The following is a 26,762-nucleotide window of genomic DNA, read 5'->3' on the forward strand; positions in this document are numbered from 1 at the left end:
CATATGTATCAGCCCAGTCAGAAGTAATCTTTGTTGGATATTAAGATTAGAACCAATGGAAACTCTTCTCCACGGGGAGTGGGGGGAAATAAACTGACTTGATAACCGAGGTCCATAGCGCACTGACGTAAATTGAGAACCTATCACTTTCCTTAAGAACAATAGCTACCTAAGAACTAAATTTCTTGGTATACTTTTCTATAAGGATCCCACATGGGGATTGTAAAGAAGCAGCTTAGGTCTATTGAGTTGCTGAGTGAGCAAGTTTCTTGGAGTGCTGGGTGAGAAAAAGCCATGAAGTCTTGTATGAAGAAAACTCCATCTGCTCTGCAGATAAACTGAACATTCTGCATTACCAACATAAAAAAGGCAAGACATAACATTTATTCAGACTTCTGGAATGATTCACCATCTAAAACCCCCCACAACATCTGAGGACATACATAGACCTCTCCTGAAGGCTATATTTCTCATAATGATAATATTTAATGAGTTGATGGCAGAGATTATTCATTAAGCAATTTTCACTGGGCATCTTGTGCCACTGAAAAATCTGTAGCCTCAAGCCATACCACCAGCAAAGATCCTTGTGGAATAAACTGCATAAAGCATCTGGTTTTCCAAAGAACTATCCCGTGGATGGCTAGTGCCACTATAGTTAACAATTAGCGTAAGTATGCATCAGGAAACTGGTGCCAGCAAATGTAAAGCAGTTTCTGCCTATCTGCAGATATGACCAAAGAAAGCCATATTCTCAGTTAGGTGAATGATTAGCATGCCCAGGGCCCTATTTTATGTGGTGTTTGTTTCTTCTTATAACTAGCAGGAAAGAATGCACTGTCATTTTTCATGTTACAGAATAATCAGGATTCTGCTACTCCACATAAAGATTTTTTGCATTTAATCATTACATATATTATCAAGGTTTTCAGTTCAGTAACAAAAGATCTTAATTATGTAAAGTCAGTATAATATATTTATCTGTTGATAAGTTAAGCCATTTCCTTACACTCAGTTCAACTCTTCATGTCTTAGTTCACATTATTTTTTCCTCTTATGGCTGGATAAATCCTCTCTTTCTTTCATCTTCATAGTAGTTTGCCATGTGTTTTGACAGAAGGAAATAAGGATTCAAAATGACAACTGTTTAAAAAAGTTTATTACATTGAGGAACTTATTAGCAAGTAGTACTTATTTCAAAACAAAGCAGCTGCACCATTTCTTTTTCCTTAATTATCTAAATTCAGCCCACCAATTGTAGTAAAAACTGCACTAACAATGTGGTACGAAGATTTAATGGAGTACATTAAACTTACGCAATTTGAGGAAGGTTCAAAAAAAAATCTATGGTCAAAATAAGATAAAGGTATATAGACATATTTAGCTCTTATACCTAATAATGAAGCCAAATGCCCTATACTTTTGCTTTGCCTTTTGCTTAAAGGTTGTAAAATATTCAAACTGAATACCTTACAACCTTATAAAAATTTTGTATTGCTTTAACAAGATCTACAACCTACCTTTCAACATATTGTTAATGCACTTCAATTTATGTAAATCAGATTCAAATACACTAGATTTACAATGGAATATATTATAGAAATCCTTAACAGTTCCATGTACCTGTTACATTTCCATCCATCAGTTGATTTTCAGGTTTCAGTGATGAATCAGTTTTCAATCCATGATCAAACTAATCAATTTAAGTCCTCATAATAAGTTTGCTCAAAAGTGATAATTCAGATATTTAGTGCTTCAGTTGCATTTCAATACTTTAAATAAAAAAAAAACAACAACTTTACATTAAGGTCCTCCCTGAACTGTCATTCCCCAAAGACAGTTTTAATAAGGAGAAAATTTCAAAAGCATAAATATTTTGGGAGCCAATTTATGTACTTGAGAATTTTCAGTCAAACCAGAAAAACAAAGAGCTTTGCAAGAATTTCCTTGACTAATTTTTATACCAATTTAAGATCCAAGTGTCTGTGGTTTACTTTTGTTCACTTAGTTGGGAGGGGGGAAGGGAGAGGGAAAGTGTTTGTTTATATTTTGTCTAAAGCTCTCAGATTTCCCAGAAAAATAAAAGCCCAGAGATTTTCAGACTTAATAAAATTTATTTAAATTTCATGCATTACGGTAGCTACAAGTGTAATCATATGAAACTGAAGGACAATAACTTGCGCTGTCCATACAATGTAGCCTTAAGTGAAATGAATGGGAATTCCACAGTTACAAAGAAACAAGAAGGATAAAACTCTTTAAAATTTTAGAGTTCTGTAAACTGAAACAGTCATGTGACTGTCAGCTTCTGGGGAAGGCAAGGGCTCACCACTATTTAATTTTACAATTGCAAAATATTTATTTAAGGAAAAGTATTCTGAAGAAGCTCTGAAGTTAACCCTTTAAATTAATAATGGAGATTGCCATTAATACTTTGTATTTCTCTCATTTCCCATTCACCCTCTTTCACATCGTTCGAACCAGGATGGCAACAGGAGATAGTCCACTTCTACCTACAACTACGTAGGGTTTTAATATTTAGCTCCTTCAAGCTGTATTGAGGAAGCTTAATTTTAAACTGCTTATGGCTTTACTTTCTCAAGAAAGCTCTTCACCGGTCTACACAAGCTTAAATTGGCTTGATATGCAAAAATGTACAGACTGCACTTGATTCTGCACCTCCTAAATTTCAATATGTGCAAACACTTAGAGTCTTAAATAGTCTCTCTCCTCAATTCAGACAGATCTTTAAAACAACAAGGATTATCCAGCCTTCTAACAGAGAATGAACTAAGTGACTTGTAGAACTGGGACTTTTTTTTAACTGCCCCAGTTAAATACCAATGCAGGCATTACTGCCACAATTACCATGTTTTTGCAGCTTCCATTGATTTACTGGTTGTTGGCATTTTCTGAAGGTAAGAATTTGATTATTCTGTACTTTATAAAAAGACACAGTATGTAATTCTAGCATTCAAAACCAACTTACTGTGTCTAAGAAATTATGTTAAGTCAGCTTAGGTTTGCTGTAGATATAAATCAACATAAAGCTAATAAAGTAGTGCCACATTTGCAGAAAGGTATTTAATTTAAAGAATGCATTAAACACCACCATTAGGCTGGGGCAAAACGAATTCCTTTTATACAAACTTGGTCAATTGTCTAAGTACCTCATTTAAAACACGGAGGGGTGAGAAGGAAGAGAGCCGCTGAGTTTAGAAAACTCCAAGTAATCGAACATTTAGAATCCTTGGAAAGTTAAAAAGCTAATGCAACAGTGTTACATCCAGATAAAAAACGTTATTCAAAAGCAATTCCAATACCAAAAAGGATTTCAAATTGAATAGTTTATTAACATGGTAGTTGTCTTTGTAACGTGTACACACACTCACACTGAGTGATCTGCCTGGAAAAAAGATGTCTTAATATGCCAGGGGAAATTAAACATTAAAAATCCTTTAGATTTTCATAATTATAGGCAATTATGTCCACATCACTTACAAAGCTATTGCCGAATCTTTGCAAGGAAGCAGAATTTGGGAGGAAAAAAAAACTCTCTTTTTGGGAAATTCAACAATGGCATAGCAGAGCTCTCAATATGAGAAAGCTGACATAATGTGGACCTTGGCTGTGAAATTTGTCTTTGCAAAATATGGGAAGAAGTTTATCAATGGGCAGAAATAAGAAGGCGATGTGAAGTAGGCTTTTGCAGAGTCAATTTTCCTCACAGTATTGTGCAGGGTCATCAAGAAAAATGCTTAGTCCTTCTCTGGAACCAGTTTCAGAACTTTTCCAATTGCAATGGTCTTACCTAAACCAAGGAGAAAGATGCTTGTGTTAGGTCTTATTGGTGAACAGTGCACTACATCTAGAAGTGTGAAAACTTCTAAAACATAGAGATTCCTCATGGTGTCTAATTATATATTAGAGAAAGTTATTTTTCATGACACGAGTACAATAGTGTGTTAATGGGAGCAAAAGTGCCATTCTCTCAAAAGAGAAATCAATATAGATACAAAGAGTGAGATAGTTCTGTATTCATCTGAATTTTTGCTTGCTAAGAGAGGCTTCATCATAAGTGCTTTAAGTTATGCTATTCCAACTTGTACAGGCTGAAGACGCCATTCCTGAAAGTTATATTGTAGGACAAGGGAATACATGGAAGAATTTAAGTAATCAATAAGGGACAGCTCTTACAGCGCAAACACATGTTATTTCAGGGAGTAATTTCATAAGTTTTGTTATGGATGCATATAGCCGGAAGTCTAGAATGAATGGCAAAACAATGATTGCCTCAAGTCATCATATTTTGTGACCATAAGGCATGTTTTGTCAGGTTAGTGAAAAGTTATTTGGGAATACCACTTTTTCCTTCTTGTTTGAAATTCAGCTAGCAGCTGGAGTATCAGTGAGCACCTGCACTCTGCTTTACCAGAAACACCTGCTTCAAGCTAAATGGATTTAAATAATATGATCGTAAGTCATTTTTACTTGACGGAGATGTCATAAGAAACTTTTTGTGCAAGTGTTCGATACCTAGTTGTTGGCACAGAAAAAATAGGGTGGGGGAAAAGGGAACTACTTTTCAGTGTCTGATTCCTGCAAAATTTGCAGATTATTATTAGGGCTGTCAAACACTTAAAGTTAATCACACTTAACAAAATCAATCATGATTAATCACACAAAAATTAATTGTGATTAATCATGCTGTTAAACAATAGAACACTTTTTATATACATATTTTTGGATATTTTTACATTTTCAAATATACTGATTTCAATTACAACACAGAATACCAAGTGTACAGTACTCACTTTATATTTTTTTAATTACAAGTATTTGCACTGTAAAAATAAAAAATAGTATTTTTCAATTCACTTAGATTTCACTACAGTACTTGTATTATCTTAAAAGTTGAACTTACAAATGTAGACTTATGTACAGAAAATAAATGCATTCAAAAATAAAACCGTGTAAAAAACTTAAGAGCCTACAAGTCTACTCAGTCCTACTTCTTATTCAGCCAGATGCTCAGACAAGTTTGTTTATATGTGCAGGAGATAATGCTGCCTGATTCTTGTTTATATCATCACCTGAAAGTGAGAACAGATGTTTGTATGGCACTGTAGTAGCCGGTGTTGCAAGATATTTACATGCCAGATGCGCTAAAGATTCATATGTTCCTTCATGCTTCAACCACCACTCCAGAGGATGTGCATCCGTGCTGATGGATTCTGCTCGATAACAATCCAAAGCAGTGAGGACCAACTCATGTTAGCTTTCATCATCTGAGTCAAATGCTACAAGCAGAAGTTTGATTTTCTTTTTTGGTGGTTCAGGTTCTATAGTTTCCGCATTGGAGTGTTGCTCCTGTAAGACTTCTGGAAGCATGCTCCACACCCTGTCCTGATCAGATTTTGGAAGGCACTTCAGATTCTTAAATCTTGGGTTGAGTGCTGTAGCTATCTTTAGAAATCTTACATTGGTACCTTCCTTGCATTTTGTCAGATCTGCAGTGAAAGTATTCTTAAAATGAATAACACGTGCTGGGTCATCATCCAAGATTGCTATAACATGAAATACATGGCAGAATGCAGGTAAAACACAGAGTAGGAGATATACAATTCTCCCCAATAAGTTCAGTCACAAATTTAATTAACACATTTTTTTAAACGAGCATCACCAGTATGGAAGCATATCCTTTGGAATGTGGTCAAACCATGAAGGGGCATACGAACGTTTAGCATATCTGGCACGTAAATATCTTGTGACACCAGCTACAACAGTGCATTGTGCATGCCTGTTCTCACTTTCAGATGACATTGTAAATAAGATGTAAACAACATTATGTCCCGCACATATAAACAAACTTGTCTGTTTTAGCGATTGGCTGAATAAGAAATAGGACTGAGTGAACTTGTAGGCTCTAAAGTTCTACATTGTTTTTGAGTGCAGTTATGTAACAAAAGTAATCTAAATTTTTAAGTTGCGCTTTCACAATAAAGAAATTGCATTACAATACTTGTATGAGGAACTGAAAAATACTATTTCTTTTATCATTTTTACAGTGAAAATATTTGTAACAAAAGTGAGTACTGGACATTTTGTATTCCGTGTTGTAATTGAAATCAATATATTTGAAAATGTAGAAAAACATCCAAAATATTTAATAAATTTCAGTTGGTATTCTATTGTTTAACAGTGTGATTAAAACTGCAATTAATCACAATTAATTTTTAGTCATGATTAATTCTTAGTTTATCTCGTGAGTTAACTGTGATTAATCAACAGCCCTAAATATTATGCCTCACTTACAAGACCCAGGATTCATGTTCCTCAGTTTGATTCTCTTGACTATTAGAGTCTAAAGTTGTTAACTTGGGTAGTTCATCATGAAACAAGAATGGATGACGAGATATATCTGATGTCTTAATTACTGTAGAAGGGGGGGAAAAAAAAAAAGAGTAGAGACTAAGAGCCAAACAGAATCATGCTGACCAGGTTAGTGGACATAGGGATTTGGTATAAACTAAAGCGGAAGCTATGGATAGTATATGACTATTTTTCAACAGTTTGGGAAGATGGTGGAAGCTCAGAACTCTAGTATGAACCTGCCTTTTTTGCTCAACAGTGATTAAATAGAATGGAAATCATGCTTTCAAGTCCTATTTTTTGAAGTGACTCCAAGCACTGCTATCAGCTAGAAAGTGTTATAATTTCATAACAGCCTGTTTTTCTTTTCAGCTGACAAAAAGATGTGGAAGATGGCAGAAACTCTCGGGAAACCATTTACTTTTCAACTAAGTTGCAGTCAACTCCTGACAAGGGCATTATTCCAGAAAAAAGCTAATACATCCAGAAATGCTGACATTTTAAGAGACCACATTTTCCTGCCTGTCATTACATTTTATAAGTGGCTCAATTTTATTAAAAGCTGAGCAACAGCATATTCAGCCAGTCTGAGGAGGATATGGCAAGTAAATAGAAAGAATGGGGATCTGTACTAAGAGCCAACTCTTCGTATGTCCATAAACACCATCTGTCTGAGACACATAGAAAATGGATGGACCCTTCGTGCTGCACACATCCTTTTCTCAGCTAGGAAAATTCAGACTTAGGGACTTGAAAGGGAAAACAGCTGCCCCTCAGTTCTTTCCACTTAATCTCTATATCAGTAAAGAAAAAGTGGACATACCTAGTAACCAGGGCGTTGGAGGGAAGCCCAGACTGGAGTGCAGAGCAGCTCGGGAGCAGGGGAGCTGCAGGTTTTTGCCTGGAGTGGAGCCAGAGCACAGCTCCAAACCCCTGATAGTAACTGTAGATTGTTGTTGTAAGTTACCTTTCTGGGTGTACTGATCCACTTCTGGGAGACAGACCAGTTCATAGACTCCCCTGCTAATGTCAGGGTGCCCTCCTCCTCCAATTCCTGTCCCCGGCTCCTTTACACCATCTCCACAGAGCAGGGTGGGGGACATGACAGGGCTCAGGATGGAGGGTGCCTGCTGGCAGCAGCTGCTGTCTCAACTTACTGATCTACTTAAAAAGGCAGTGTACTTAGAGTGGGGTCAGCATACTTAAAGGGGCAATGCGCATCTCTCACACAAAGAGAGAGAGAGAAAAAGAGTGTGTGTGTGTGTGTGTGTGTGTCACACACAGGGTGTATGACTCTGTCTCTCTCTGTCATGCTGTCTCCCTCCCACCATTCGTGGCACATTAGAGACTAACAAATGTATTTGAACATAAGCTTTTGTGGGCTAAAACCCGCTTCATTGGATGCATGCAGTGGAAAATACAGTAGGAAGATAGACAGACACTTTTACTCATACCTTCTTATCAACTGTTGTAAATGGGCCATCCTGATTATCACTACAAAAGTTTTTTTTCTCCTGCTGATAATAGCCCACCTTAACAGATTACTCTCATTATAGTTAGTATGGCAACACCTATTTTTTCATGTCTTCTGTGTGTGTGTGTGTGTGTGGGAGGGATTAGCATGGAGAAATAGGTTTTACTTTGTGTAGTCCCTCAGGTGCCACAAGTACTCCTTGTTCTTTTTGCTGATACAGATGGCTACCACTCTGAAACCTGTCACAATATTATTAGTCTCCCAAATTGGGCCTCAGATCTTCAGAAATGTCCTGTATTCTTTAACTTTTCTGCACAGTAAGCAGGAGCAGCTCTAAGGCAGAGGGCAGAAGCAGCACATGGGGGGGGAGAGGGAGGGGGGGGGGAGGAGGACACAGTTGAACTGCCCAGACATTGATAGCCTGCTGGGCAGCTGCCGCACAAGGAACTTAGGTGAGCTCATAAAGGGGTTGCCAGTCCACCCTGGTTCCAAGCCCCCACCAGCTAGCTCCAACAGGCTGCTCTTTGCAAGCTGTGGACAAAGCAGGTAACTGCCAAACAATGTTACAAGGGAGCACTGTGCAACTTTAAACGAGCATGTTCTCTAATTGATCAGCTACGTAAAAACGAAACAACGTTAACTGGGATAACGTTAAGTGAAGAGTTACCATATCTTTAGTATGCAAGACCTGTGAATGCATTTCTTTTATTAGCAGCAGCCCTGTTGTCTCCTCTCTTATACTGTACAATGGCATAACTATTTTTCAGCAGGAAGAATAAGGAACGTTCTTCTACAAATAATTTTCTACTAAGTACTGCAGTTAGAAAAGGGACAGATAATATTTCCATTTCCAGTTTCTCATTTCAGTGTTTGAGATTTCTTATTCTAAGTGTAATAAGATGTTTATATACAGAAACAAACTTAAATTGTTGCACAAGAACTCTTACCCTCATCTCTTAAGGTAAAACGACCCATCTGAGGGAACTCTTTGAATGTCTCAAGGCAGATGGTTCCTGCTGTCCTTAAACGGGCAATGCATACTTGATCTTGTTTCACAAAACGTGGTCGTGTCTTACTTTTTTCTCCTGATTTTTTGTCTACCAAGCAGATTAAGGCCTGCAAAAGAATGAGAAGTTTTAAGTGTTAGCAAAACACAGTTTATTGACAATTATATTTTCCCCTCAGAAATAAAGCATCAGTATTCACCAAGCCTCTTTAAAACTACTGTCTACTTGAAATTTAGTCAATTTTGAAAAGGTAACAGTGGTTTACCTAACACTTGCTCATGAAACACTCACCCCAACCAATGTCTATGATATTATTATAATTTTTTTTCTGCAAATACCCGTCTCCCTTGTTACTGCAGGAAAAACTACACAAATGGACTATACTTGGAATACAGTGAAACTGACATACAAAATGCTGTCAAATCCACAAGGAAACAAATTGAAAAAAGGGAGAAAGATATCTTCCCCACCCCCCTTTTTTGGGTACTTTTAGGAAGATATTCAGACCAAGGTGTGATAGTGGACCATGTCTTTTATGATATCAAGTTTGAACAAACAGTAGCATTCAGGGCTCCCAAAGTGTTCTTAACATGTATATATGATGCTTATTATTTGCTATGTTGTGTTAGTGCACAAGGATCCAATCTGGACTGGAGATCTGTTGTACTATTTTCTGTAAAAACAATTGAAAAAAAACTTCCTGCTCTGAAGAGCATGCTGTCTAAGTTAAGGCATTAATATAAACTCACTGTTATCTCGACTTCTTCAATACAGGTATGAATGTGCAGCACCGCATTATAACCAGGGCAGATGATGGATTTGTGCTCAATTATCACTATCTGTAAAGTAATATAAAAAGTTTAATATAACTGCATTCTTCACATATTACATTCTGAAGAGGCAGAGACTAACCAATTAAGGGTTAGCTATCACATTTTTATCTAGAACTTCATATACGTGGCACGTCACGTCACTGAATAAAACTTTTCAGAAGCAAAAGGGCAACCACACACTCTCGTTAGGGGACCAGCAAAATTATAGAATATCAGGATTGGAAGGGACCTCAAGAGGTCATCTAAGTCCAACCCCCTGCTCAGAGCAGGACTAATCCCCAGACAGATTTTTACCCCAGATCCCTAAATGGCCCCCTCAAGGACTGAACTGACAACCCTGGGTTTATCAGGCCAATGCTCAAACCACTGAGCTATCCCTCCCCACAATGATTGAATGTCTTAAAATACAGAAATATACTTACTGAAAAACAACATCTATAAGAAGGAAAATAGAATTTTGCTTTAAGATTAGGGATTTCTGAAACTTCAATTAGAATATTCACATTCAGAGAACATTTGTTCAAAGAACAAATATGTAATTCACTCGTGACTTTAAGCAATGATTTTAAAATCTTGGATTAAGATTTATGAAGTCACACAGTGGTCTTACAGCAGCTGTGAAATTTCTAACTAAATTGTCTTGTTTAGTGTCATTCACTATCATTAGATACAAGAACCAAGGAATTACAGACCTATATTTCAGCTAGCGTACCTGGGCATCAAATGTGCGTCCAGAATGACAAAGGTTATTAGGGTCACAGAGTATAAATCCTGGAAGGATCTCCTCCTCTTCAATTCCTTTCAGTCTAATCTTCAAGTTTTCACCTGGGGCTACAGCATCAGTTTCTACATCATCAGAAAGGATTCCAAGAACTTCCACGTTGTGCTTAAAGAAAGCGAGATTCGGGTTTTCTGATATATTAAATGTTTTATTTAACGCATGTCACACAAAAAAAAAAATCACTAATACAAAAGAGTATATTAGACCTATACAGTTTGTCAGCTACATCTCTGCATTAGTTTAAATATGTTGCATTAGGTATATTATTATTAGGGCTGTAGATTAATCGCAGTTAACTCATGCAATTAACTCAAAAAATTAATCGCAATTGCAATTTTACATGCATTGTTAAACAATAGAATACCAATTGAAATTTATTAAATATTTGTGGCTATTTTTCTACATTTTCAAATATATTGCTTTCAGTTACAACACTGAATACAAAGTTCACAGTACTCACTTTATATGTGTTACAAATATTTGCACTGTAAAAATGACAGTATTTTTCAATTCACTTCATACAAGTACTGTAGTGCAATCTCTATCATCAAAGTGCAATTTACAAACATAGATTATTTTTGTTACATGACTGCACTCAAAAAAAAAACAATGCAAAACTTCAGAGCCTACAAGTCCACTCAGTCCCACTCTTTCCTATTTCAATTGCTAAGACAAGCAAGTTTGAACAAGTCAGTTGACATTTACAGGAGATAATGCTGCCAACTTCTTATTTACAATGTCACCAGAAAGTGAGAACAGGATTCGCATGGCACTTTTGTAGCCAGCATTGCAAAGTATCTATGTGCCAGATTCATATGCTGCTTCATGCTTCGGCCACCATTCCGAGGACATGTTTCCATGCTGATGATGCTTGTAAAAAAATAAATAAAAAATGCATTAATTAGATTGTGACTGAACTCCTTGGGGAGAACTGTATTTCTCTCTCTATTTACCTACATTCTGCCATAATTTTCATGTTTATAGTAGTCTTGGATGATGACTCAGAACATGTTGTTCATTTTAAGAACGTTTTCGCTGCAGATTTGACAAAAACATGAAGAAGGTAACAATAAGATTTGTAAGATGGCTACAGCACTCGACCCCAAGATTTAAGAATCTGAACTGCCTTCAAATCTGATCGGGATGGGTGTGGAGCATGCTTCCAGAAGTCTTAAAAGAGCAGACACTCCGTATGTAAAACTACAGAACCTGAACAGCCAAAAAAGAAAATCAACCTTCTGCTGTGGCATTTGACTCAGATGATGAAAATGAACATGGTCTGTCACACTGCCTTGGACTGCTATTGAGCAGACCTGTCATCAGCATGGACGCATGTCTCTGGAATGGAGACTGAAGCACTAATGTACATATGAATCTGGCGCATGTAAATATCTGTGACACAGCTTCACAGTGCCATGTGAACCCCTGTTTTCACTTTCAGGTGACATTTTGAATAAGAAGCTGGCAGCATTATCTCCTGCAAACATAAACAAACTTATTTGAGCAATTGGCTGAACATGAAATAGGACTGAGAGGACTTGTAGGCTCTAAAGTTTAAAAAAAAATTATTTTTGATTGCAGTTATTTTTTGTACATAATTCTACATTTTTAAGTTCAACTTTCATAATAGATTGCACCACAGTACTTGTATGAGGTGAACTGAAAAATACCATTTCTTTTGTTTTGTTTTTTTTACAGTGCAAATATTTGTAATAAAATAAATATAAAGTGAGCTCTGTACACTTCGTATTCTGTTATAATTGAAATCAGAATATTTGAACATGTGGAAAATATTTAAATAAATGGTATTCTTTTATTGTTTAACAATGCGATTAATCACACACTTAAACGCTTAATTGCTTGACAGCCCTAATGATAATAATGCATTATAATTCACAACTGTATGAAAAACTTGAACACAGAAGGAAATTTGCTGGTATCACTCAGTTATTAAAATATAATCTAGCACTTTTGTTCTGTCCAATATTCCAATTTAGACAACATTGTGATACATTGTATTTTTAATCTTAGTCTAGAGCAAGTTTCAAAAGGCTTCCATCATAGAGAAAGGCACATATATTTATGGAGATCATATGCAAGAAATAAGTCTCATCCACTTTGGGGAGTGTATACTGTGGTGTTATAAATAATATGTATTTTTTTTTAATATTAGAACCAGAACTAGTCCAGGTGTCCACAACACTGAAGTTTTAAAATTTCGAGAGCTTTTATATTCTAAAGATGAAAAGCTAGTATGTGCCAAGGTTACATTTTTAAAACGTACCCTGATAAAAGAATTCTGATAAAAGAAATAATATGTCAGAATAAAGGAGTGAAGTAATTTTGTTTGCAGATCACATGAGAAGATTCTGTAGAGCTTCCTAAGCAGATGAATATAAATCAGGACGCAGGTTTATGAATACTCTCAAATCAAAACATCATATAATCTAATTTATTGACATCCCTTTACACCATAGTCTGTCCTTTGGTCTCATGACTTAACTCACCAGTAAGGACCAGTGGGGAAGAATTAGATTAATTTGAAAGAGTAAATGGGGGGGGGGGGGAAGGGATTCATCCTACCCCCAAAAGAGTAAAAGGGTTACTACCGTTCACTTTTGTAAGGTTTTAGCTCACTACTACTAACAGAAGTGCATGTCATCTGAAGTGTAAAAGGACTTATTGAAATATACAAATTTTATGTTTATGGTAATCTGCTAAAAGCACTTGCAACTTCTCAACTGCTCCCTACTAATTCTCCTATAGAGTTACATGGTTGTCTGTCATCAGCAGTAGTGTCAAACAGTTTTGTGATGAAAAGGAAATAGCTACTTAAAGTACCTTAAGTCAAAAGTACAAGCTCATCTGAGAATTACAGCTCAAATTAGTTCTTTAAATTGTTGAGTCTTCTTCCTTTTTCCCCTGGGGGAATAATTGCTCAAGTTCCATGGAAGGTGTATTTTAAAACAATATTTTCTAAACCACTTGCAAATAAGAAATGCCAGGTATAAAAATCCAGAGAAGCACTCAATTTTCACCAAAATAGGCAAATTAAGTTTTAACAAGAAAAATATTCGGTTACTAATGCATTTGACCATTATGGAACCTTTCCCCTACATGTTGATAAATTTGTCTTTTACTCAAATTTCAAATTTGTTCAGTGCTGTGATGATTCATTTCTTTAGTCACTACACTAGTAGAACAAATGTTGGTAATTTGAGCACTAATATTGATCTAACTGGCTCTCCATTTCTAAATTAAGGTGGACTGGACATCAAATAGAGTAGAAGCTACTACCCAAGTTAACTTTTAGAGACAGTGTCTGAAAATTTCTTTTTATCTTGGAATCTTAATTCAGGTATAGACAGACTGTCAAAAACAAGTATGATGCAACCTTCAAGACCTTTGACATCAGATTACAGAATCTACTTTTAATCACACTACTGGATACTATTCATCAGATGGCAGCAACACAAAGCTAGCTCCTTTATACTGTCGATTTTTAAATCTTTAATGCAAAAACATGCCCCATGTTATTAACCTGCAGCTGCTAATTTTCCAGAAGAGTCACCTGGAAATCAGTCTAAGCATCAATACATTTTGCATAAAGAAATTTCTGTTTCCCGTGTACAAGAGATTCATCTTATGTTCTGGCATGAATGCTGAGACACCCTTAATTTTCACTGACTGTTGGAACAGAAGTGGTAAAGGAATTCTCAACTTAAGCCAATAAAAATAACAGTAGTTCTCTCATACAACATATACCTCAGCTTATATCCTTGGAATCTGTTCCATTCTCACTTGAAAATGGATACAGTGAGTGAGGAAGGTATTGACTAACTCCCAGCAGAAAAAGGATTCAACTAGGCAAACATACCTATTGCAAAGCAAACTAAAGCTCAAATAAGCCAGACTGATTTGATGACCCAAGGGTTACTAGAGTTTAGTGATGAAGTGCAATTCTACTTTTGAATGCTGAGGAAATCAAAGACATACTCAACATCCAGAAAAAACGTTCCTGCTAAACTCAGATATTAAACACTGATGTTTTCTCCGATACATTTTATCAAACACTTGTCAGGGATGGTCTAGATAATACCTAGTCCTGCCAGGAGTGCAGGGGACTGGACTAGATGACCTCTTGAGGTCCCTTCCAGTCCTATGATTTTAAAACATGGAATATTTTCAGAGGCAGTTATATAAAGCTGAACCCTGTCTGACTAAGTGTCATATATGGAAGCTCTTAGTTCTGATCAAATTACTTACTGTAAACCAAGCTGATTATAGCCTTAGAAACTTCTTAAATATGGAAGGTGAAAACTTGCCATACCTTGTTTGGCATCATCACAAGTTGCTGTCCTTTGCAAATAGAGCCTGATTCCAGCTTTCCCAGGACCACAGTGCCCATATCCTTTGTAAAAAACAGAAACACTATTTAAAAGCTTATTTTTCTTAAAAAACTGCTGTGTTTAACTGTTTAATCATAAACAGACAACACAGATATATTAATTGATATAATCAAGTGATGTTGCATTATTGCATCTAAGTTAGTATTTTCCAATGAGAAAAGCATCTAAAGCATGGAATGGTGAGCATTACAACATATTTAAAAGCAAATGTGATCCTTTTCAGTCAATCCAGTGTATCAAAAGGTAAATGACGCGATGCCCACCACATTTAAGACAGAATTACAGGAACCCTTTGAAAATAAAGTAAGAGTGGAATACATGGGCCATCTATTTGAAGGTAACATAACTAATTTCAAATCCTAGTTTCATTTTGTACCTTATATTTATCCACAATTGGCAGCCTGATTGGTCCATCAACTGAACGGTTGAAGTTTGGCAAATTATCCAGATACGGAATAAATGGTAAACCACTAAAAGGAGTAAAAATATTTATTTAAATAAACATTTCACTTACAGTTTAGCCAAACGGTATGGCTTATTCATTACAAATCAAGGAAAGGATTTCAGCCAAACACAGCAGAGGGAAAGAACTTTAACCTCTAAACAATGAAATCCTTAACACCACTAACTTGTGTATGTTAACATAGATCAAAAGTGGTGATGCAAAGTGGTCATACTGCTTACATTCACACCATTTAATTTTAAAACCACATTACAAGCATTTTTTAGAACAGTTCATTAGTCCACTGAGACTCTTGCTAGATATGCTAAATCTGTTCCAGGAGTGTGAACATAATAGGCTAGTTTCAGAGTGGTTTTCATTAACATGGTTTAATTGCCTTGAGCCATATCAGCAAACATAGCATTAAATGGTTATGAGCCATGTCCACAATCTTATTAGGGTCTACACAGACTATTCACATCAAACTGTTTTTCACCATAGCCACACACCCAATGTGAAATCACTGGAAAATTCAAGTGGCGGTACAGCACTTTCAAGATCTCACAAGGCAAGGAAAATACTGTTATGGTCTGTGGTAACCTAACTCAACATACAACAGAAATAGTACTTTTGTAGCAAATTTCTTCAACAGCGCTCAAATGCTTCTGCTTTACTTCTTGGTCATATTGTTTCTGATTATCACTGCAAAGGCTGTCTTCCCTCATGTATACATTAGTCAATCATATTGGATCTGACTACAAGATACAAACCTATACTTCCACCTAGCTGTACTGCAGTACTGCCTATTAATGAACTATTACTATTTCCCCAACATGTTAACAATACTAAGTTACTTACATATACCAAGGACAGAAATCTGATTGCTCTTTAAGGTTTGCTCCAGTCAGTCCTGAGCAGGGCATAAAATGAATATCTTTTTTGGGATTGAAGCCAACTTTCTTCAAAAATGGCACCAACTTCTCTTTACATTCTTCGTATCTATTAAAAATTGACATGCAGCTCAATCACGCTAAATTAAGAAATTCCAGTAAAGTTACATTTTTCTATTTGAAATCTAATATTACAATAAAAATTAAAAAGAAAACTTGCTGATTAAATCAATATTCCAGATTTGATCAAGTTTACTGGAAGTGACTTGCCAATCAATTTGCCACATGCAGCTACTTTAGCAATGTGTGCTTAATGCTCCCCCAAACAAGCTGAGGGATAAGAAAAAGTTTAACATAAATTTGCTGAATGCCCTCTTAGCTTAGTTACTGTAGTTATTCAAATTATTGCTGAAGTAGATGAAAGTCTGGCAAACTGAATTTAGCTAACTAACTAGAGAGGAGTGCGTGTGTGAGAGAGACTTGCTCTAAATGCCTTGAAAAGTTTTCCTGACTCTCAATTGATATTAGAGCTTGTGACTTCGTTAGACATACATGCACAACAAACTGTTAAAATACATAATTATCTACTTTGCCAGTAGATAATCTGTAGATTATGCCTGTATTTTTAGGCCCACCATCCTTCCAGTCAAGGATCAATTGAGGCTTTGGCAAAAAACAGCACTAACTGGACACTACTGTAGCTTGTAGTTCAGCTATAGTTAGCTACATGAAAATATTAAAAAAATATTTTTTACTTCATAGAAACCACTCACCTTTCATTACTCCAGTTTACAGTCGGATCATCCATTTTATTAATAAGAACTATTAAATGTTTTACACCTGCTGTTTTTGCTAACATGGCATGTTCTCTTGTTTGTCCCCCTTTTTCAAATCCAGTTTCAAACTCTCCTTTTCTTGCAGAAATAACCTAAATTAAAAAAAAAAGTGTTAAGTATTTAAAAAAACAACAACTGAAGAATTAGAATTATTCTCAGTTATTCTGCAATTAAATCAAAGGACAATGCATCATTTACAGCCTTACATTCAATAGTGCAATAAACCCTGAACACACAAATAACATATCACAATCTAACTCTGAAAACCATTTAACAGTGCTGACATTAGAAGCTGAGTTACAGTGTACCTATCAGAACTGAATTACATACAAATATTACAAGATTGCTACATTAAGATCTGAAAATTTCAGAGACCACAACTGACGAGATATTCTTATATATGTAATTCTGATCTAGCTATTTGTAGCAATACCATTATGTGTAAATGTCCAACTTGTTTTTCTTACCAACACAGCCAGATCAGCTTGAGAAGCCCCGCCAATCATATTTGGAACAAAGCTCTTATGCCCTGGGGCATCTAGGATTGTGAAGTGTTTCTTCTCTGTTTCAAAATAGGCACGGCCCACTTCTACTGTTTTACCTTTGTCTCGTTCTTCTTGATTTGTGTCTAAGGCCCAAGACAGGTACCTGCAAAAATACATTATTCTAGTTCTGCATTAATATTTACTACATTAATATTTTGTTTTTCGTAAAGATTGTTTTTCATATACACTGTTTTAAACTGCCTCAGCAACACTGACAACTTTATAAGCATTTCTAAGATTGTGGTGGATAGATCTAAGATTTTGTACAGGCAGGTGGACATCCCTGTAGTACTAAATCATTACTACTACAACATATAGCACTAAGCTAATTCTACCTCTGGTGATGGCTAAGACGATACTGTTATTTCAAACCCTTACTTTCATGACTTAATTCCCCGAAGTTACGTTTTAAGCACATACATACACTTTATGCTTCTCTTCAGCTTAGAAATAAACTGCTATTCAAAGAAACTCCAGTAGATTAATGGTCAACTTGATAATGGAAAAAAAATGTTTCAATGCTTTCTGTCTTTTATGCACAGATAACAAAACTGGTTTAGAGCTGACACATACCATCCTTCCTAGAGAATGTGTGCTTTTAAGTTTAAAAAAAAAGTTAGTTATGAAATAAATATGACCTTATGGCATTAAAACAATTACAGGAAGTTTGAGGTTTCTAGTGCCTAGATTTTCAATTTTTGCCCACTCAAGTGCTCACTGCTCTTAGGCACAATTTCAAATAGATGTGCAATTTTGTACACTCTTTCATATACACACTCTTCTAGGCATTCAAATATGATTGTCAGTGCAAAATCAAATAAATTTACCTTTGCTTCAACTTTCTTTCACACTCACCACCCACTCTAATTCCAAGTCTCCAAAACTGTTGTCACAATATCAAAACAGATTTCACATGACTAGAAGTTCAGTTATTCTTTCCAATGCCTCAATTAATATCTTAATCCTTTAATACTAACATCAGGGTGGTATATAATATTCCACATGACGAATAGGGACAGAGTTAAAATTGCTATGACAACTGCAATTCTCTATTTTCTAATATTTTCCATCATAAATTTCATTTTATTTATTTATTGGTAAAGGATGGAAGTGTGTGTTGACCGAAACTTGGTCATGCAATTATGAAGTCCTTGTTTCAATAGGGAATCTGACAGTTTCAAATAGAAGTCTATTTAACAAAGGTAAAGGATGAAAACATGTTGTGTCAAAGATTCAAGCTGGAGAGACAGTTGTTTCTTCAATAATAATGTTTTAATAGTCCCTATTTACTACCTGTATCATATGTGAGTGAAACTTTGTCTTGGATATAAGGCAGATCTGATGCCTTCTAGGAAGAACATAAACTAGCCCCCACCCCCCTCAAAAAAAGGGAGGGGCAGGTTTTGAGAGACCTAACCCTGAGATGATCTGTTCACTCACCCCAAGTAATTGGTGTGCAGACATGTATTCTACTCCAGCTTTGGTGCGCCAGGCATGCCCAATTTGAGTAGAATACACACATCTGAACCCACATCTTGAAAAACAGCAATTACAATACAAGTAAACGTTTTTCTTCTTCAAATGGTGGCAGATGTATATTCCACTCAGGTGACTCACAAGCAGTTTCACTAGGCAGTGAACAATGACTGCAGAACTTCTGTCCCAAAGTTTGGATCTGACCTAGATGATGTGGTAACAGCATAATGTTTGGTAAAAGTATGCATGGAAGACCATTGAGCATCCCTACAAATGTCCAATATTGAAGCATGACTGGGAAATGAGATCAATGTCACCTTGGCTCTCAACGAATGAGTCTGTAATGTCTGTGGGGCGTAGCCTGAGCTACTCCAAAAGCCATGGTCTGGAAATCATCTGCATGGAGATCAGCTGACTTTTCATCCAATCCGCATAGAAGACACAAAATATTTGAGGTGGTGAATTAAATGGTTTAGTGCTCTCCAGATAGATGTGTGATGGTGCTTGGCATTTTAACGTATAGAGATACTGCTCATCTGCATTTGAGTGTGGCTTAAGAAAGTAAATAGTCAAATAAATAACCTGATTAAGGTGAAACTATGAAATCACCTTAGACTGTGGTTTTAAGGACACTGTCTTTGAAAAACTGACTATAGAGATGTTTGTAATTTGCTGATTTCTTGCAGATGTTATAGCCACAAGAGTGTCTCCCAAAAGATAGCCTATGAGAAGGTTGTCATCAGCTCAAATGGAGGTACCATGAGGGTGGCCAGCACAGTATTAGAGTCCCACAATGGGTTCATTTCCTTCACAGGAGGAAACAGGGAGACTATACCTTTCAGAAATCTCACTGCCATGAAGTTTAAGAAAACCAATTTTCCTTGGAACTGAGGATGGCACTCCAATATTACTGCCAAGTGAACCCTCAATGAGCTAAGAGCCAGACCTAAAGGACTTTAAATGTAAAGGATAGTCTAAAATGTCCTGAACATGAGCCAACATGGGCTGAATTCCCTTAGATATCAACCAAATTGAAAAATGCATCCACTAAGCCAAAGAAGTAGATCTAATAGATGGTTTTCTAGTATTAAGCAGGATCCTCTGAATTGCTTCTGAGAATTACTCTTCTTTCTACTCTAGCCATGTACCAGCCATCTCTTGAGGTGTAGATTACTCAGTGCGGAATGAACAACCTGGCCATTGTACTGAAGTAGGTCAGAAGGAGAGGAAGAGATTTGCATGGTCGAACAGATAAACCGAGAAAGTCGGAGACTCAACATAGTGTGCTGGCTTGGCCAAGAAAGTATGAATTGGTCCAACTTCAGTTTGAGAATAATATGAAAGGGGTATGGAGAAAGGCATCCATCAGGTGCATTCCTCAGTACCGATGGAAGGCATTGGTTAGAGATCTTGCACCAAGTCCCCTCGGGAACCAAACTGACGGCTCTTCTTGTTGTCCTTTGTTGCACCTAAGTTGATCAATGGGATGCCTCATTCCCTGAAAATAGCCTCACCATGCTGCTCTTTAGAGCCCACTCATGATTGTTGGAGAAAGTCCTGCTGAGATGGTCAGCCAACTGGTTTTGAGAGCCCGGTAAGCGTGCTACTGTGGGTACGATATCTTCCTTGATGCAGAAATGCCAAAAATGTATTGCTTCCTGACAAAGTTGGTTGGAGTAGGCTCCTCCCTGCTTGTTCACATAACACACTGCAATGGTATTGGTGGAGAGTATGTGAACCATTGCTTTCCTCATCTGATCCCTGAAGGCACTGTCAATGACTTGAAACTCCACTACTGTGATATGACATGATGCTTTCTGCCCTGACCGCAAATTCTGAATATTTAACATTCCTAGATGTGTGTCCACAGTATGTGGAGGAGCATCAGTGACTACAGTTCTGGTTGGCAGAGGATGGGCAAAATGAACACCACCCTGGTACACATTGTTCTGTTTTTCCCATCACTGTACAGTGTCCAGTATCTCTGGAGGCCCTCAGACAAGCTTTTCCTATGACAGGCAGCTCACGACAGACCAACTTGAACCAGGACTGAAGAGGATGAAGACAACTTCAAATGCTGAACCACGTAACTAACTTCAGGTACACACGGACCATGGTCAGATGAGATTGGAGATCCAGACAACGAACTGAATTATTTGCAATCACACATGTGGGAGAAAAGCCCTCAAATTCATAGTCTAGTAGGCCTCATAGAACTCGATTTCTGAGCTGGAGTCAAAGTCAACTCCAATCAATCGAAGAGGCCCAGTGTGAACTGAGGACTTGTTCCTCAGAAATGCCTTTCACTAGCCAATCATCTAGGTACAGGAAGATACGAATTCCCCTCCTTTTGATACAGACTGCTGTTACCATTGTCATGCATTTGGTAAAGATGCACAATGGTGACGATGGGCCAAAGGTGAGAACTGTGTACTGATAGAGTTGACTGGCGATAAGAAATCGCAAATTTCCTGCGTCCTGGGAAAATTGCAACATGGAAATAGGTTTGTTCTCGGTCTTCAGGACACCTATCATTGTGATTCAATGTGGGGAAAAAAAGTAGCCAAGATAACCACACAGAATGTCATAAACATGAATTGTTGAGATCGCAGAGACTGAGGATAGGTCTCACCCCTTCCTTGGACTCAGGGATCAGGAAGTACTGAGAGTAGAATCCCTTTTTCTGATGAAAAGGAGGAACCTCCTTTATAACTTCCAGAGCACAGAGTCTGGACCTGCTGAAGAAGCACTTAACGCATGAGAGGGGTCCCTCAAAAGGAACAGGTCTGAGGCCTGATATATTGTAAAGCTGAAGACATACCTCTCAATTTTCAAGCCTGTTAATGTGTCACCGAAATGTGTGATCACTGACAAAATCTGCGTTTCACATTTCAGTTGCACATCATGCTATATTTTAAGTTTGAAACTTGTTTTTAAAAAGATGTTCCCTCACTGTATGACTCAAAGCACTTCTGAAACAGCACATGGATGGGGAGAAGGTCTCTGCTCAGAATACTCAGGATTTTGTGGAGGGACGCTATGTGGTTTTGTCATAGGATTTTAATGGAAAAGGTGGTCCCCACATAGACTTACCTCAATACAATTAATTCATGCCACCTTTTATCCCTCTACCTTGTCCAAATACAATTAATTCAGGTAGAAATCTACTTCTCTGCATTGCTTCATCGCTATTGCCTCTAATGGAGGTCCTCTTTTACTGCACGCCGTCTCCATCCCCTCCAAGAAGCGGGAGATGCTTCTGAGAGGGTACACGGCTGCCTAGGAACTGTTGGCGGAGAAAGCAGGCAGCAGGGTGGCTCTTCACAGCCTCGGAGGCTAACAGTTCAGGGCCCGATTTCATTCACTCATCTCATTAGGTGAAAAGTTTTGTGATCCAGCCTGCTACCTCCCTCCCTATCCCCTAGAACTGTAAGCTTCTTTCTCTGACACCTCTTTCATACAGTACTTATAGGGGAAGGGCAGGAAGACATAAGGGTCCCTTGGCTGTCTGAGGATGGTTTTCTTCTTCCAACACCCCTACCAGTCAGTTCCTATTGTGCAGCACCACAAATTACGGCAATATTCTGTTCGATATGGAAGCAAAATCTTCTCCAGCATGGAATACACTGCATAATGTGGCACATATTAACGCCCTGGCTGGAAAAATCAAAAGGAACCAAATACTAAAAGGAAAACTTCAAAACAGTCTCCTCTCAGGAGCTAAAAAAGGATGCCATGGTATACTCTTAGGTAAGATTCATACCAGGTTTCTCTGTTTTTCTCTTTAGCTTCTCTTTCATATTTCTCAAGTGTTCTTTTGTCAACCATTCCTGTCAAGTACCTGGAGTGTGGGGAAGAAAAAAAAGGAAGATATTTTACATTAACTACATGGCAGTTAAGTTTCTATTCTAATGGAGTTTATCAGCAGCTCTCAAACTGTGGGTTGGGACCCCAAAGTGGGTCACAACCTCCTTTTAATGGGGTTGCCAGAGCTGGCATTAGACTTGCTGGGATCTGGGTCCGAAGCCAAAGCCCAAGCTCCACTGCCTGGAGATGAAGCTGAAGACTGAGGGCTTCAGCCCTAGGTGGTGGGGCACAGGTTACAGGTCCTCCCGCCGGGTGCTGAAGCCCTTGGCCCACCAACCTGGGGTGGTGGGGCTCGGGTGGGCTCACACTTTGGACTCCCCCTCCTGGAGTCATGTAGTATTTTTTGTTGTCAGAAGGGGGTCGTGGTGCAATGAAGTTTGAGAACCCCTGGAATACATGATCTGATTACTCTGTAGATCTGAGGTACTGTCCAAAAAGGATAACAATGGAATATCTGCTCTTAGAAGAGCAATTCCATAATTCAAAAAGTAAGGCATGGCTATATGTTAAGACAGTACAGAGCAAACAAGGCATAAGCCTACCTACTATATGAGCTCTACTGTATACAAATGACATACTTAAAAACAAAAAAAAAGAAGGTTGTATATTGCATTTTAAAATGCTTCGATTTAATAAATTTTAAAAAAGGTACAAAATCTAATATATTTGTTTCACAGACATGACCTCCCAAGGAACCGTCTTCATTCAGAATGTGTTTTAATCAAGGAAGTACTATTTTTCTGGATTATTTTAAAACGTGTTTAAAGGAAAATATATGCATACACAGAGAGATCCATAAATAGAACAGAACAGTTACAGAAGATTGGATTAGTCAAAACTTTCAATTTATTTGTTAATCTTAAAACAAATATTAGAGACAACAATAAAACCATGTAGAAGACACACAAAATATAAAAGGAGAAAAGGAAAAGAAAAGAGGTATCAGCAACTAAAAGCATTATATTCTAAACCAAACCAGATCATAAGTGACTGAGTCACTGCCCATAGAACTACAAAATGATAATACAAATCAGAAACCTTGGCATATAAGTTAAGTTTACATAAAAGAAAAATGCTAACAGTTGGGTGAAGTCTGAAGACGGATACTTTTGACCAGTGCCTTCTTAAAATGTCAAGGAAAGGAAAATTGCCATTTTTCCACAGATCTTTTGCATATTAAAAGTCTAGAGATATATATTACATACTCTTTGTATAATACTAACATATCAGGTATGTTGCTTTTCCTTAAAGCATCAATCTGATCTTGTAATGGTAAGAGTGGGTCTGTTTAATATAGAAAGGAAACTAGGAAGTGGGGAAATTACAGCAGGATTCAGAATAATTAACGGCTGAGAGAAGGTACAACAGATATTATTTACTTTTTCTAATAAAAAAGGGATATTCAACAAAATTTAAAAAGGCATAAAAATAAAAAACTGCAGAACTAACTTATGGAACTAATTGGTACAAAGTATCTTCACAGAATTTTTAAAAACTAACACTTAAGTGGATAATGAGTGCTTCCAGTGACAGATATTAAAATATACTCGTATGGCTTAAGAGAGTGACATCGTGCTGCATAGCAAAAGCCAACTTCTAAAAGGCTGGCCTTATGAAGAAACTTCTTCTATGGGAAAGTTATTCCAGATTTGTTCGGTACATATTTAATGTATATAAAGAAAGCTGACAATTTATAATCTGGTATGATTTAAAATCAATATCTGGATTTCAATATATGAATAATAATGCTCATGTCAGAGGCTGAGCATATTCAAATTAAAAGTTTTTAAAATCTCACCTGGGACAAAATTTAACAAGAGCTGTATCAATCTGAGTATCAGTTTTAAAGAACAGCTCTCAGAAAAAATGGAATCTAATATTCTAAACAAACTTATTTGTCATTTAGTAAAATATGCCCTTGTACAGTTATACTTTCGTTAAGCAAATGACACTCCTGAGCAATAAGACTAACACTGAAGCTAACAAATCAAAAGACAATGACTTACTAAATTAATAGACCTGGAGCGGTATTTCATTTAAAAAAAACAAATGCTCTATGCTTACTAAAACCATCAATTATACTACTTACTTCCCACGTGTTATAAATCACAATATTAAAAGATTCTAACAATTCAAAGAAATCTTATTTTTTAAAAATTACGTACATTATTTGTCCTCCAATGGTTGATTTACCAGCATCTAACAAACACACAAAAGAAAGATACTTTACAAAGTCATTTAGTTTTAAGTATTTAAAAAAAATAAGAAATAAAAAAATAAAAAAAAAGAGAAAGTTAGGTCTTTTAAACCCATTTCATGACAATATAGCATTGTTTTGTAGGACATAGTTTTAGTAATTTGTCCTGTTTAGTTTTAAAATGTCCCAATGGAGCTTCTACCACTTCTCTTGGAAGATTACTCCCCAATTTAAGATTTCATTGTCAGTAAAATATATTCAGTCTGTATTTTCCCCTATCACCCGTAATAATTATTATTTTCCATCCTTCACTTTTTTTGATTATCTAAAAACACTTCAAGTGGGACAGTGGCATATAAGTGTTTCTCAATTTCTAGTCAACTCCTCCATTTTTGTTGCTTCTCTCCGAATTCTCCAATTTGTTAACAACATTTTGGTTGTGTAGCACCAATATTTCAGGTATGGTTTTACCAGAAATGGATTAAAAGAAAACGTTTTCTGACAAAGGATTGTTTGGTTTTTTGCAGGAGAGGTTTTTGGGTAGCCTTCACCTAACCTACAGCACAGCACCAGCTATGTAGTGGGCGAGAGGCCAGCCCTGATCATTCTAAAGAATATCATAAAATTGAACAGCAACAGCATTTTTGTAAAAGAAAGAAAATGGTATTTCACAGATATTAACTTTTATATTAAGAAGTATCAGAATATGATACTGGAAGAGCTATCAATAATCATTCATCTATGATGGGGTTATTCATGCAACCTAATTATTCTAGACAAGTAAAGCCTCTGCCCCAAAGATTCAAATCTTCAGCCAAAATTGTACATAATAACCTAGTTTATTAGATTCCAAAGAAATTTTACTAATATTTGTCAACCTAAAAATTATTCTGCCAATTCTAGTAACCTGTTAACCTAGAAAGGGAGTGTGAAAGTCACAATTTGGATTCAGTAAAGGACAGAGTTATATAAGAACTTACTATTCACATTATCAAATATCTCTATCCCTTGCTCTACAGTTGTTTATCTGTAACTTACCTACATGCCCAATGAATACTACATTCACATGTTCTTTTTTAGGAGCACCTGGTGGTGCTACTACAGATTTAGGTTTTGGTATTTCCTCTTCTTCCTCCATCATTTCCTGGGCACTCTCCTCTGTATGCCCTGCATCTCCTGATGGGCCACCTCCTAGCTCTGCTTCACATGTTTCTTCTTTGTGATCCCATGATTCTTCAGGGGACATTTCTGTCTCTCCATTTTCTACTAGAGTGAAACGAAGTACATTCATATAAATTAAAAATGTAACTCAGAAAAGCTAGTCAATATTTTTACTCCAGCAATAACAAACTTATTTTTTATTTTTATTTTTAAATCAAGATGCAACTTTTCTGCTTTTCAGATATTCAGTTTGTGGATGTCCTGGTATGCAAAGCAGGTACTCTGTGCTTTGTTTGAAAAGGATATTACCACTAGTTTTCAAGCAAGCTTGGCTGCTGACATCAGAAAATTATGACTCTCAGGGTATGTCTACACTACGGGATTATTCCGATTTTACAGAAACTGGTTTTTTAAAACAGATCGTATAAAGTCCAGTGCACGCGGCCACACTAAGTACATTAATTCGGTGGTG

At 36.8% G+C, this 26,762-nt stretch overlaps 1 protein-coding gene across 2 annotated transcripts in view; it reads right to left on the reverse strand.

Moving 5' to 3' along the window:
• Positions 1–2,094: 2,094 nt before the first annotated feature.
• Positions 2,095–26,762, reverse strand: part of GSPT1 (G1 to S phase transition 1) — a 41,426-nt gene continuing 16,758 nt past the window's right edge. Inside the window, exons 4-15 of one of the 2 annotated variants that reach the window (XM_032774002.2) lie at positions 26,168–26,392; positions 25,098–25,131; positions 22,829–22,906; positions 17,512–17,692; positions 16,982–17,136; positions 16,177–16,317; positions 15,253–15,346; positions 14,798–14,878; positions 10,399–10,572; positions 9,603–9,692; positions 8,794–8,962; positions 2,095–3,811 (exon numbers count right to left, since the gene is read on the reverse strand). In XM_032774002.2, coding sequence (XP_032629893.1) covers positions 3,759–3,811; positions 8,794–8,962; positions 9,603–9,692; positions 10,399–10,572; positions 14,798–14,878; positions 15,253–15,346; positions 16,177–16,317; positions 16,982–17,136; positions 17,512–17,692; positions 22,829–22,906; positions 25,098–25,131; positions 26,168–26,392 — 1,475 coding nt within the window. In that variant the 3' untranslated portion in view covers positions 2,095–3,758. Of the gene's footprint in view, positions 3,812–8,793; positions 8,963–9,602; positions 9,693–10,398; positions 10,573–14,797; positions 14,879–15,252; positions 15,347–16,176; positions 16,318–16,981; positions 17,137–17,511; positions 17,693–22,828; positions 22,907–25,097; positions 25,132–26,167; positions 26,396–26,762 lie in introns of both variants that reach the window. The other variant, XM_032773995.2, reaches the window with a different exon arrangement.

Source organism: Chelonoidis abingdonii, chromosome 9 (assembly GCF_003597395.2).
Source record: "Chelonoidis abingdonii isolate Lonesome George chromosome 9, CheloAbing_2.0, whole genome shotgun sequence".
Taxonomy (NCBI): Eukaryota; Metazoa; Chordata; order Testudines; family Testudinidae; genus Chelonoidis; species Chelonoidis abingdonii.